The following is a 15,405-nucleotide window of genomic DNA, read 5'->3' as shown; positions in this document are numbered from 1 at the left end:
AAATCAATTACAAGTAAATCATAATTATAAAACATTTGTAACTTGACTTTCTTACTTGAATAGACAAATGACTCATTTGTCTTTTACCGTAGTAGTAGCCAGAACCTCTGGCGATTTTCAAACTATTGACTTTTCTTCTGGAACTCCAGTGGCTAAACTCGATCACTTAAACTCCGACACGGAGTATGAGCGCACTCAACAAGAGATATAAAACACTGGATCTCACACTCAAGTACCACTCTTTGAGAAAAACAATATGAAAATCCTCCAAGGAATTTTCTCACCAAAATATGCACTGGAAAGTGCTCTAGAAAATATCCAGATCTAAATCTCTACAAATCCTAACCAATAGGATCCCTTAAATAAACAATCTGAAAATCAATTCCAATTGCAGTATGATTCTGCTGATGGAACAAATCTGATAGGAGTTTGATCTGCAGTAGGACTCTGCTAACGAAATGAGTCTGGTAGGAGTTTGATCTGCAGTAGGAATCTGTTGACAGAAGGACTCTGTTGGGAACGAGTTTGCTGACGCATCTGTTGACACATGGCGTTGAGTCTTCTCATTAGATGTAGTTTCCATTCAAAAGAGTGATGTGGGGGTGGGCAACAGGACCCCTCACCTTGCTGCACCACCCTCGTCCACCTTGCCTCCGCATGGGTGGGGCGGACCCCCGTCTGCCAGATGTGGGGAGATGTAGGTAGCGGGCCCCGCATCTGGTCCCCTAACGAGGGTGGGGGGCGGGCAGGACCCAACCCCGCCCCACCCCCTACTTATATATTTATATTTTACAAATCGTGTATATATAAATATATATATATATATTACAATTTTGAAATTACCCAAATACTACTGTAACGCAATGGAAATATCTACAAATTCCTAGCCAACAAATTGGTTAGTCGTCAAGTATGCAATTAATTTCAATAATTAAGCAATAACATAGAATAAATAAAGTGTGTAACGTCAATTTTGGTTATGAAGGGAAACCCTTTGAAGAACTCTTCAAATGTAAAACCCTACAAGGCAGCAAAATCCAGGAAAGTCAATCTTATTATTTGAAAATCAATTACAAGTAAATCATAATTACAAAACTTTTGTAACTTGACTCTTCTATTTGACCAGACAAATGACTTATTTGTCTTCTACCGCAGTAGCAGACAGAACCTCTGGCCATGTTCAAACTATTGACTTCCCTCCTAGAACTCTAGTGGCTGAACTCGATCACCTCAACTCCGACACGGAGTATGCACGCACTCAATAAGAGAGATAAAACACTAGATCTCACACTCAAGTACCACTTTCTAAGAGAGACAATATGAAAAAATTTCAAGAAATTTTCTCACCAAAATATGCACTGGTAAGTGCTTTCGAAAATATCCAAATTTGAATCTCTACAGATCTTAACCAATAGGATCCCTTAAATAAATAATCTGAAAATCAATTCCAATTGCAGTAAGATTTTGCTGACTGAACAAATCTGATAGGAGTTTGATTTGCAGTAGGACTCTGCTGACAGAATGAGTCAGGTAGGAATTTGATTTGCAGTAGGACTCTGCTGGGAACGAGTCTGTCGACACGTCTGTTGACACCTAGCACTGAGTCTTCTCATCAAATATAGTTTCCATTCAACTGGATAATTTCATACTCATTTAACTTCAGATGCACACTTTCATGACTTATCTAAGATTTTATCTAATAACCGCTTAATTCAAATTAAATGTTCTTAGATAAAGATAAAATATTTACATTCATCTAATCTCAACAATCTCCCAACTTAAATAAATATCTATCTTCCTAGTCATCTAATCATAGCTAACCACTTTTACATTTATAAATTTGTTAGACTTATTCACAAGATTGTATTGCATTGACCTCTTAAGCTAATTTTTATATAAGAGATCAAGACAATACGAGAGTTTTACTTGAACAATATAGGACTCACTTATTTTATATGTGGCATGTCAGAAATTTTGATGTGACATGTCACTTAAAGTCATATCACTTTGTAGGTTTATTTTGTATAATCCATTTATTCCTAAAGTAAATTCTCTTATGAGAAAAAGCTTAAAACATGGTACATATTTGGTATAGGGGCTTGCTCTCAATAGTCTCTACCATTTTGTCCGTGTACCCAAAAAAAAAAAAAAAATTGGAATGAATCAAATTGGTCTCTCCTGTCCACATGCATCAAGCAGAAGCTTCTTCGGCTGGGATATTTGGTTTGGCTCATTCGTATGTATAAAAATAAACTGAACTCCACGGAGACAAAACATACTGATTAAGAGGCCTTGATGGTAATATTGGAATCCCTTTCGAAGAAAGCCATGCAATGACTTGGTAGTTTGTACAATGGCAAGGACACTGCTTTGGAACGAATTAAAAAATTTATTGTATTTGGTCTCGTTTTTCAGAGATCCAAATGAACGCAACTCTATAATTCCTACTTAGAAAAGATTTGTGTACACGATTTAAAAGCCTATTTGATACAAGCTTTCTACAAACACGAGACTCATCATGATCCAGTGAAAACACCACTTTCATGAGTCCAGAATATCAATCACCCCCAACAAAGTAAAATAAAAAAGGGAAAAAAAATTCAAAACTCTGGCTGGATTTTGGAATTCAGATCGGATGGACTGCGTGTGTAACCGATGCCTTCAGGTATTTACCCCGTTGCTTTTTTCCCTATATCAACCAAATTTTATGAAGCGGAGAGACCAGTGGTCTTAAATTCACACAGCATCGTATTATCTTGAGATGTCCGGGATCATCTTTCAGCTTTGTTCAGAATCCATCACAGGAAGCTGTGTGTCTAGTATCTTTGTGTCATGATACTTTCTCTTACTTCGAGAGCGATTAGATCTGGATGTTCGAGTCTTTGAAGAGTGCTTCACTATGTGCTCTTGGACACCGGTCACTTCCCTCTCACTAGATGGGAGTTCAGGAGGAACATCCGGCCATGGCGTACGTTTCGATGGGACAGTGACCTCCAGAGGAGGATCAATTATCCATCTGTATAAAACACATTCAAAATCAATATGTAAAATGCGTGCTAGACAGCTTATCCAGTGAACAGAAATTGCAAAAGAAAATACAGATCCAATTACAGCCCATTTTGCATGTTCTTTGTGTGTTCATATCATAAAACCTTATACTGAAAATATATTACTTGCGATGACCAAAATATTGAACATGCTTAGTGACAAGGATGCCACTATCGACTTTCATATTAGACTTCTAAGAAACAATATGGCATAGATATCCACAAGTCACACAATTGATGACTGTTAATATTAGTGATTACTCCTGAGATCATCAAAAGCTAGAAAAGTACGAAGTTACATATACACAAGCAGCTGTGAAAGGCCTTTAGTTCCAGTGTGAAACTAGAAACGAGGTCATTTAGTGGAGTTTCACATGCTACTTCTTCATCAACCGTTAAAATCTTTACACCCCAAACCCCTGGTCCCTCTTTCTATCTAGATAGCATCATGGATTCATATGGTGTGCCTCCAACTATACTTAGCAGCCACAAAACTGCATAGTTTATGTGTAACCTGAAACTTCATGATCAAGCTCTCTTAAAAATGAAGGATTCCTGTACTCCTAAACTTCCTAAGTTTTTTGAGGGAGTGACCTAAAATGGAATAAAATTGACAACCTTGAACCCAGTTCTCTAAACAATGGGCCATCACATGCCCAAAAATGTACCTCATGGTTTCCTCTGTCAGTTGCACTATGGTAGAATTCAATGTTCGAGCTTGGATGGTGCTTAAAATTCAGAATCATGGATAATATTAGTTCAGGAAAGCACCTACTAGTTAGAGGCACTTTCAAACTGCCTCAATCCTGTACCCATGCTTCGTGACAACTTCATGCTTAAAGGATCTGATAGTCATATGATACCCTTTAACTTGCACATAGCAAGAATGGTATGCTATACGTCCCCTGCATCTGACATGGTGGATGTATGTGGCTCATGGCGATATGCTAACAATCAATGCATAAGGATTTTCATCTGAAATTAATAGGCTCAATGCATTGTTATCCAAAAAAATTCCTATATTCCTAATCAAAATCGGAACATCAGGCAACAGTGGTTATCCGTATAGTTTAATAAGAACTATGTGTAAGGAAATAGGCTATGTCAAATCTTGATTCTTTTTTGAACATTGACAGATTACAAAGAGCACACAACCAAATGACAGCATACTGCAGTTTTTTTTTTGTCAAAAGGAAATGTGAACGGAAGGCAACACGGGAAAGTTAAAATTGACGTCGCTTGGTTTCTTTTTCAAGTAGCTCTAGTGGTTAAGCCCATGGTCAAGAAAGGCCATAAGGTAGGACAGCCTCATAATTTGTATAAGAGGCATTTTCATGTGAAAGGAAGGTAGCGGGATGGCTATCAGATGTTCCAAGGTGATGGAGGATTGATTGAACAGGACAGTGAGGCTTTTAAGATGTTGGATAGAGGTCCTTTAAAGAAGTAAAAAAATAGTTGTTGCAGAGATCATAAAGAGTCGTACAAACGTGGAACCAAACTTGAAGATTAAAACATGACAAGCTGCATGGGCCTAAACTCCTTGCTGTTACAGATCCTCAACTACTTGACAAAAACAATGAGAATTGAACATGATGACTTCCAGTATGGGGTCTTGGTCCTTGGAGACATAAACACGTGCCTTTATAACTATAACCACAGAGGACTTGGATAAAATGTTTTTATCAACAAGGTGTGATCAATAAAACCTGTGTCTGTTTGTATGCACCTATGAGACTAGTGCTATTTATGCTTCTACATGTATGCAGAAAGTCATCATTTAGATACAACCTCAAAAACAAAATAGACTGTAAGCATTCTAACTAATTTGAGATAATGGATAGAGCAATAACCATGCATTATTTTCTGAAAAAAAGTTAGGCACGTGTATACACTCAACACATCATTATAACTGACATGCCAATTATCAACATGATGAAGCTGTGCTCATCATATCAAACATAAGATGTTATGTGTTTTGAAGTTACATATGGTCTACATTTAGAGCACTTGGTTTTAACAAAGACAAGTTAATACAACTTGGATTATGTCACTCAAATTGCAATTCTAGCATCTTAGAAGAAATTTGACGTACAACGGCATCTAGAAAAGATAAAAAGCGCACACTTGATGCTCAATTTTCATGCTGAGTCCACCTCCAAAAGGTAATTTCTTTCAATGATGTCTCCTTTCCAAAATTCTTAAGGGACAGTGCTTGGTTTAATCTCAACGTGTTGTCAATCAAGTTCACCTTGACCTTTATAAAACTAGGCAGTAGTAGATGGCGTTTCACTTATAGTTTAATTTCAATTTACAAAGGCATAACCAAATAATTTCAACATCATATATGTGACAGCAGACGAGAACATCACAACCTTCACTAATGGATATGCATTTCGGACACCATGAGATAAAATGACTTTTGCAAGATATCGAATACTAAGAGCAAAAGATGAAAGACTCACCCAGGAGGAAATTTGCTATCAGCACGAGCTTCAACTCGGAGCCACCAGAGCAAGATTTGACGCCCACAACTTCCAAGTGGCTCCACCACAGAAAAATCCTTCAGCAGAAATAATGGACTCTCTACGGCCTCCTCATTGTGAGCTAATGTATCTAGATCATTAACCCACTCAGGCCCGCCGTCATCATCCTTCCAAAGCAACCGGGAATTCAGTACAAACCCAGCCCATTCAAGTTTCCTGGGCAGCACAACCCCCCTATCACCAATGTAAGTGGCGCTGTTCCCAACATAGGGTATGGAATTGAAGGTGTGCCAACCAACTAATTGATTGGATGAGTTACAAGCAGGACCTTGAACAGGCATTGATGGGTTCTCGTCATCTTCATCCTCGTCTTTCTCTAATAAGGACACCGAGGACTCATCGGTATCACTCGAATGCGCAAGTATACCAACCGAAAGAGCACCAACCCATTTGACATTCTGAATCTCGTCAAAGAGCTCCATGCTATGCGTATTACTATCATCTGCAAACATCACAATCCCATCCAGCTTCTTGTCTCGCACAATTCTGTTCCATCATAGACCCACTGAATCAAATTCATATTCTAACAACTTAAATCCTCTAATCATAATTCGTTGGGAGGACCAAAAAAAAAAAAGAGTTAGTTTCTTGCAAGTAGAGGATGTAGAAGTAGCCCCCGATTTTTACAGCTCGGTTTCCTCAACAAACAAATAGAAAATAGAAATCAAAAGAAAAGGCAATAGCGTTCACCTTAAAGCTTGAAGCCGCATCTGAACCTCTAAATGGTGCCGTCCCTCCCACAAATTCGGCATCCGCTGACGGAATCCAACGTGGATAGTCCGAAGCCCTGACTTGGCGATAAGTGAAGCCGTCTCGTTGGTAGCTCCACCGGCCTCCACCACGATCCAGACGAGATCATACGGGGCCAGCATGAGCGAGTGCATCACGCCGGTCAAATGCAGCGCCTGGAACGTCCGCACATAGGTCGGTGTGATTACGATGACTGTCCTCGGATTCTTGACCCCGAGCTGGAGCCTCTGCTCCTTCTGGACCCTCTCGATGATATGGTGCGCCCTCATGACCTCGACAGGGTTCGGGTGCGGCCACGGCCGGATTCGGATCCCATGTCTCCCGACGACGACTCGGCTATTACTACCGCCGGTAGTAGTAGCGTTACTACCCAGGGGGGAGTTGAAATTGGTGATCGGATTGGAGTAAACGGTGAGACTCTGGGCGAGCTCGGAGGCTGTGCGAAACGGAAAGTTGTAGAGGTTGGTGGTGTGAGAAGTGGAGAAGAGGAAGAAGAAGACAAGGCGGGAGAAGCGGAAGCCGAGAACGAGACTAATAAGGCAACAAAGTCCGTGGAATAGGAGCCAAACGATGGAAGAGGGGGACTTGATGGAAGCGTCCGAAGACGAATCCAAGGGACCAGATGACCTGAAGCTGTTGCCGCGCCGGTTCATGTAACTCTGCTGTAGCACCGAGAGCTTCATTGGCTCCGACCCTAACTCTCACTCTCTCTTCTCTCTTTGGCTGTCTCTGCGAGTGGACTGTTAGAGAGAGAGAATTTGGGATGGAGGAGGTGTGGTTCGATTGGTTTAATCGGAGGTTTCTTGGGGTTTACGAATGTATGAAGGAATAATCGGTGGGCGTGTGATATATCATTGTCTGGTGTTATTCGATTGCCGATTACTTAGTTCTCACTTCTCACAACAGCAGCAACTGCAACTGCAAGCAAACAGTGAGAGAGGTCGGGGACAGACACAGAGTCACAGAGAGAGAGAGAGAGACCACTGTGTCTTCATTTTCCACCGATTTTCTTGGCAAGCAGTCGGAGTCGATCGGAATGATTCATTATATCAATTTCTAGAAATCTTTATCATTTAAAAATGAAAAAAGTTCTTCACTCTTGATAAATGAGCTGTTTGTCATGATTAAGGTTATCCATGCAGAAATATCATTTTAAGCTAAAGATATTTAAACGTAACAATTTTTTATTAATGATAGTAATCTTTGGGTCAAAGTATTGAACAACGATGACGGTAATGGTCAGTATGCAGTAACTCAAATGTCGGAATGTTTTGAAAATTTTGAGTAAAATGAGCATTTTTAGAAAGTTCCGTTTATAAACATATTTTATAAAAATAAATTAATAAATATGTCAGGTAAATTTGGCTAACTCATATCAATTTTTTTTTTTATAAATACCATACAATGAATACTTGATGTAACTTGATAAATATTATAATTTATTTTAAAAACATAATTGGTATTTAATCACAATGTGCAAAAGTGTCACCATTGCATAAATTTAAAAGAATCGTGTTATATAGAAATTTCACACTTTACATACCACTTAAAAATATATAATTTTACTCTTTTACTATTATATTTCAATATTGTACTATTTTACTCCTTTTCAATATTTCAATACGAAATATGAGAATAAAATATTAAAATCACATATTTGTAAGACGGACATAAAATATAAAGAGTATGAAACAGGGAATGGGTTTGGTGGGTTCGATCGTGAAATGGTACCAAAAAAATATGAGGGAAAATGTGACATTTCAATCATCTTGTTGTTGATTGATTATGATTGGGAACCAAACTAAAAAGGAACAGAAATGCAGTCCAATAATAAAGTTCGGGCATGTATGAATGTGCATGATGTTTTTGTGCTAAAATTATTTGTTTCTTTTTCTCTTCTTAATTATTGTTTTTGTTTCCCAAGCCAAATGGGTCCACACCTAAAGCCTATAGTTCGGGCCCATTAGTTGAGCTCACAAAACTGACTCTAGCTGCTGGAGTGATTGTGGCTTGAGACCAATCACTGGGCCCAGCTGTACTTTTGAGTTTAGGAGAACATCCTCATTCCTATGATTGGGCCTAAAACAAAAACCAACCATAATCACACCCAGTACGACCAGTTTTCTTTTCTTTTCTTTTCTTTTTCAGATGGCCCAAAATTATTAGGTATGTACCAACAACTCTCCCCCGCACAAGCCCTAGAATTTGCGTGAAAACTCCGTGAAATTTAATAAAAGAAATTAGAGTGAAGTGGATTAGATTTGGAGATTAAAAAAATAATAATAATAATAATACAAGATATTATCTTAGATTGTGCAAGCACTTCACACTTTTTTAAAATAAAAAAGTGAAGTTAACAATTAAAAAATTAATTTTTTATGTAGATTTCACATTTATTATTTGTTTTAAAAAGAGTGCGCAGCGTTTGAACATTCTATGACTGCAAATATTATTTGTTAAAAAAAACTTATTTACAAACCTATTTATAGATGTACCCGACAAATTGTTGATAGTGTAAAAAAGAATTGATAGTTTTTTTAATAGAGTAATAATATACTCACAACTATTTATACAACTATGTTTTAAATTGAGAGTATTTAGATAAAATGATGCTATTTTTATAAAAATATCTCCCATTTAAAATAGAATTGTGAAAAGAGTTATAAATGTATATTTTTATTTTTAATAATAATAATAATAATAATGCATTCCCAACAAATGGGTGGATTTACACAACAGCTTAGGGCAATCTCGATAGATTAGCTAAAGGCAAAAAAAATATACATGTTGGGAGCTATTGGGACAAAATACGGCTCGCATTAGATTATGCAAAGTATTTACAGTTGGTTTTTACTACAATATATCTAATAAAAATTCATATTTGATATGCACCGTAGATGAACCAAATACTTTTTATTATTATTATTTTTGGAACACTCTCTCTTCTCTCAACATTTCCTATCACAAATGAAAAATCCCTTTATAGAAATTTGATTTGTAATATACTTGGATGGGAAATATAAAAATTTCATTTGTAATTAAGGTATTTATATTGAATTTTAAATGAGTTTAATTAAATAAATAATTTTTTTATTTTTTAAAAAAAAATCAATTGCCTTTCTCGGTCGGATAAGCGTTTCCCTTGAGACAATTGAGGCAGATACACTAGAGCAAGACAATAATGGAACAATCAAATCCCTCGTGTGAACCCAAGTACGGTGTTAATAAATTATATAATAATATTATAAAATAAGAATATTTCTATAAAATTATATTATTTTTATAAGATATTTTATAAAAATATTTATTATTTAAAATATACTTATATAAAATATTGTAAAAAATGTTATTTATAAATTATTTTCTTTGTCGATTATCATCCACTAATAACTAATTAACATTGGTAGTCAAATCTGCTTTGTAAGCTTTGGATCTCTGTCTAGAACGTTAATTGGCCACAAATTTATCCGATGAGTTGTTCTACATTCCCACTACTCCATGTTTGGACTGTACAACTTCTTTTCCAACTATCAGTCATGCGTGTCATCTGATATTCCTCTATGAAAAATGCAAGTCCACGGAATTTTTTTACAGAATCCCTCTACCGACTGACTTGGTTGCTTTCATATGGATTTAGGTTTCGTTTGGATCATCGATCCATCTCAACTTATCATTATAATTTTTTCAAATTTTAATACAAAATATAATAAATAATTCAATTTTTTCAAATTTTAAAATAATAATAATATTAAAAAATAATATTCTAATAATATTTTATCATCTCAACTCAACTCACTTCAACTCACTTCAACATCCAAACTCAACCTTAAAGAAAATAAAAATCCTACCTCTTCTCCCTCATCTCCAGACTTCACCTAACACCACCCCCCTCTCCATCTCGAGCTCTCATCTCTCTCGTCTCTCTCATCTCCACCTACGAACCCTCTCTCCCTGAAAATTATCTCCCTCATCTCCTTGAACCACATGAACGCATCTCCCTGAAATACAAACCCACGTCCGTGGCCTTCATCTCTCCGAGTCCACTTCGTATGCATAAAAAGTAAAACAATAAATAAAAAATTTTGAAGTTCATTATTAATACTTGTGAATATTTATACAAAAAAAATAATATATACAAATATATACATATAATACAATAATAAATGGTAAGTAAATTATGTGAACAATGGTATATGGGTCAACACCGGTGATTGTCAACAATGAGAAAATTGTCTCTTTTTCTTATTTAATTCCCAGTGAGTTTGTATAACAGATTTTATGTTTTTGAGTACTTGATTTTTCCTAACATTTGTAGATAAAAACTTTAACATTTGAGTAAAAATAAAGAAAAAAATGGAAAAAAAATTACCGCTCATAAAAAGGAAAAAGTAAAGCTGACGGAAGGTGGACTAGAACCAGAGGTTGGTGTCGAAAATAGAAGGAGAAAACAAGGCCGACACTTGTAGACTATAGCAATACAATGAGAGGATAGGGATGATGGCAAGGACGATTGACTGGGTATGTTTTCATTTTTGGTTTTGTTTTTTGTTTTTTGTTTTTTTTTTTTCAATTTACGTGGCATGTCACTTAAGAAGAAATGTCATTCGGTAAAAAAATTTTGTGACCAGCTTTGGTGACTGTTGCAGCTCCCTTCATCTATACCAACATCTTGGATTCAACCATCCCCTCCAATTCCCAACACTTTTTCAACTTTGTCATGAAGAAAAATTTAATTGTAAGCGATTATGCACACTACACACATTCAATATGATTGGTCAGAAATTAGATTTTATTAAAAATAATACTAATTTAAATTTAGAATATGAAAGTAACAACATTAGTACACAGATTAGTATGCAAACTTGCTTGTACATAACAAAACTCTTGTCTTAAAAATAACGAGCTTTTTCTCTTAAAGGACAATGATAGCATTCTGAACTTATTTACCATCAGTTTACTACTCACAAATAAATAAATACATTTCAAGAATTTTTTCCTTCTTTTTATTTTTTATTATATTTATTAGTTAAATTGCGAAGAGTTGCACACAAGTTCATGACTATCATTATTCTTTCTTAAAAGTTCCTTCTCAAATTTTAGAATTTTATTTTTAAAATATTTGAGAAATAGACCTAAAAAATAGTTCAAATAGATATAGATGATTTGGTAAACGAATCCGCGTATGAAGCTAACATGACCTATTGCCATGTTAGTACTTTTTAAAAAAAATTAAGAAATAAAAAGAAACTCGAAGAGATTCGAGAAGAGAAGAAGAAGGCCATCGGCTGTTCCCGGATCTGTTTTCATCTCCCCTCCCCCAAATCCAATCTCTCACTGAGTTTGTTCTTAACCATTAATCCTGTCAAATCTAGCTTTAATGGAAAATCTATGGTCGGAAGTGTGCAATTGATATTTATTCTAGCTAAAGAGTGATTGTTTAATAAGAAAATAAATCTGAGTGGGGTGTGTCATTTCCTTTTTGCTTATATATAGAATAGAAACAAACTATTCCGTCTTATGTATTTGTTCGTTAACAAATATCAGAAAACAGAGATTATTTTGGGTTTGTTTCCTAGTAGCTCGTTTCTCTTGAAGATGAACTTCATTATCACAAACCTCCAAATTACAAATTGTTTTTTGTGTTTCGTTTCTTTCACGACAAAAGTTTATATATATATATTCTCTATCAAAGTCTAATTCAGAACCACTAATGCATATAAGCCCCAAAATTCATTATCGCAAACCTCCAAAATTCAAATTGCTTTCTAGGTTTCACTTCTTTAGGACAAAAGTTTGTATTTTTCTCTCTCTATCAAAGTCTAATTCAGAACCACTAGTGCGTGTAAGCCCCAAAATTATTAGTAGTTAAAGAGGTAAATATGTGATGAGGTTTTTGTTCTGCAAGATTCATTGTCCGTCCTTCATTTGCTTTTGTTCAGAAGACTTGGGGAAGAGAAATCAAGACTGGGTTGTAGCCTTGTAGGGGCATCTCGTCGAGAAGAAGAACTTCTTCACACACCGTTTTACTTACCATGTAAGCTGAGTTGTGCGCAATGGGTACACGAAAGTGCCTAGATTTAGGTTTTTTTCTAAAAAAATTGTAGAAATAGCGTCATAATAATATTATTAAATCATTTAATACATGATATTATCTAAAAATTTTATTTAACCAGATATATATAACATGCATTAGTTTCATTCCACATGTACCATTGAGGGTGATGGCTCAATGGTTCATGAGTTTGACAGTGGATACTAAGTATATTTGGTTACTAAACTTATTTCAATTCATTATTATAATTTTTTTAAATTTTAACATAAAATATCATAAATAATTTAATTTTTTTAAATTTTAAAATAATAATAATATTAAAAAATAATATTTTAATAATATTTTATTATTTTAACTCAACTTAACTCAATTTAATATCCAAACCCAGCCAAAAGTCTTAGGTCGAATCTCGCAATGGAAGGCGTTCAAATTGATTGATGACCTATTACTTCATGGATCGTTGATGCTTTCGTGGAACTGGGTCAGACATTGGCTCAAGTGCGACTTGTAGGAAGCACTTTGGTTCTCGCCGTCTAGGTCCCTTCCATCTTGCTCTCCAGCAGATTAGGTGTTACCATGATCATGCCTGGGTAAATAAGTAATCTCCTGTCGCCACCTCCAACCGGATTTTTTTTTGCCAATCCATTCAACGTGTGCTTTTTTTTTTAGGATAATGCTAAGCAGCTACCGCTAGCATTTTTTTTTTATTTTATAATTAAAAAATATTTTTTAATAATATTGTGAATTATTTTTTAAAAATATATATTTAAAAGTATTAAAAAAATACATTTAAAAAAATATAAAAAAAACACATCAAAGTAACTAACGGAAATTATTTTAGTTAGTAATTAAGGAAGTATTTTATTTTATAATTTTTTTTATTTAATGATTAAGGAAATATTTTTTTAATAATATTATAATTTTTTTAATTTTTTTAAAAATATTTAAAAATATAAAAATATACATATAAAAAAAAATAATAATAAAAAAAACAATTATACTAACGGTAGGAGCGGTGGACGTAGGACGATACTTTTATTTTATGTTTTTGTTCGTTTAGATGGAAAACAAATCATAGTAAACACTCATATTAAAGACTTAATTAGGACGGGAAGTCAATAAGTAAGACAACGATGGAGGCCAACTTTAACACGTAATTTGACTTTTGTGCGTACGAACTCAGGCTCAAGAGGCCATGTCCAAATCAGTCGGTCTCCCAGCTGCGCCTGCCTTAACTTTCAAACTTCTCGTCCGAATCCCAACACTATTTTTTCTAAGAGTAATGCTACATACAGTCGTGGAATGCGCAAATGTCGTGCAGTCACTTTGAAAAAGAATGGAGTCTACTATTAAAAAATTAATTTCTTTTCAGGTGGGTCCCTTATTTATTCATTTTTTTTAAAGCGACTGCACGGCGACTGCACGCTCACGACTGCAAGTATCATTTCTTTTTTTCTAATAGTATTAGCATTAATTTATGCGTATGCATATCTAAAATTACTTCTTTTACATATTTACTTTATCATTCAAGTAAAATTCTCACATTGGCTTATGCATATTTGAAATAAAATAATAATAAAATATTATTATTTTATTATTATTACTTTTTTGCTAAAATCTATTTTTTATATATATATTTTACAATTAACATCTACTATATACATTTGACATTAATAATACAAATATAATAATAAAAAATATAAATTTTTAATAATAATATATTAAAAATATAATAAAATGAAAAAATATATATATAATATATTATAATAATAAAATGAATGTGCAAGTGAATGTTTTTTTTATTGTTGAAGGAGTGAGAAAATGAAAAGATTGTGTGAGATAGAGTGGGAGGAGAGAGAATTAATTATTAAAATATAATATGTAGGGTGAATAGTTGTTATCTAAATTTAGATAACAACTGTTCATAGGTAGCCAAATTTATAGATATGCATAAGTCAATGTGGATGATTTTAGAGTCATATTATCCAAATATGACTTTAGATATGGATATACATAGACCAATACTAATGCTCTAAGCAAATTCCAACACTAATCAATCTTCTTCACCATTTACGTACGTCTTTTTCAATCATAGAGCAAATATTTAGGTGTTTGGATATAAAATTCAACACATCAACTTATTTTTCTAAAATTTAAAAATTATTTTATTTTATTATATTTTATCATTCTATCGATTATATATTAATTAATAATAATATTAAAATTATGTTATATATAATTATTTTTACGTATTCTTTATACTAATATAATTAGCCAAATGAATTATTTTATATTAAAAAAATATACAACTAATTACATTAATAAAATACGTAAAAAATACATGCAAATAGAGTATTTGATTATATTATAGCTCTAAAAAAACTGCTGCAACCAAATCGTGGTAAGAAGTAAGAAAAAATTTATTTTTATACCTTTTGGTCATGCTATTGACCCACAACAGTAACTTACTATAATAAGAAGTTATCTCCTTTTATATTTGTATAATTTAATGTAATACATTTTGAGATTCTATTAACCAAATATCCCATTGGATTTATATTTGTATAATCTAATAAGAGTTCTTTTAAGTCTGTATTAAAAGTGAGATGAGATGAAAATTTTATGAATAGTAACAAGATAATTTATAAATAATTATGAGATAGTTTGAGTTGAATACTTTTTAAGTTTTGAAAAATGAGAGAAAAAAAAGTTGAATAAAAAATATTATAAAATTAAAATATTATTATAATATAATTTTTTATTTTTAAATTTTAAAAATTAAATTATTTTTTATTTTTTATTTAAAAGTTTTAAAAAGTTATAATGATTAGTTTAAAAAAATTGTAATAATTAATTTAAAAATGTTATATTTGAATTATATTTAGGAAGAAGATAAAACAAGATAAAATAAGATGAAATGATATTTTTGAAATGTGATTTTTTTTTTTCCAAACAAGCCTTAATGTTTATAAAGCTCGATCGGTCCAAACTGCCCCCCACCCAACTCATGTGA

At 33.7% G+C, this 15,405-nt stretch overlaps 1 protein-coding gene across 1 annotated transcript; it reads right to left on the bottom strand.

The window, feature by feature from the left end:
- Window positions 1-2,319: 2,319 nt before the first annotated feature.
- LOC108985762 (probable beta-1,4-xylosyltransferase IRX14H) lies at window positions 2,320-7,415 on the bottom strand. The gene is made up of 3 exons (XM_018958183.2): window positions 6,281-7,415; window positions 5,510-6,076; window positions 2,320-3,016 (listed from the first exon to the last, which is right to left on the bottom strand). Exons 1-3 carry the CDS (start codon window positions 7,021-7,023, stop codon window positions 2,779-2,781), a joined length of 1,548 nt encoding a protein of 515 aa, XP_018813728.1. The 5' UTR covers window positions 7,024-7,415; the 3' UTR covers window positions 2,320-2,778.
- Between the last annotated feature and the right edge of the window lie 7,990 nt (window positions 7,416-15,405).

The sequence above is a fragment of the Juglans regia genome, chromosome 12 (assembly GCF_001411555.2).
Source record: "Juglans regia cultivar Chandler chromosome 12, Walnut 2.0, whole genome shotgun sequence".
NCBI lineage: Eukaryota > Viridiplantae > Streptophyta > Magnoliopsida > Fagales > Juglandaceae > Juglans > Juglans regia.
This window is presented reverse-complemented; position numbering and strand designations above follow the sequence as displayed.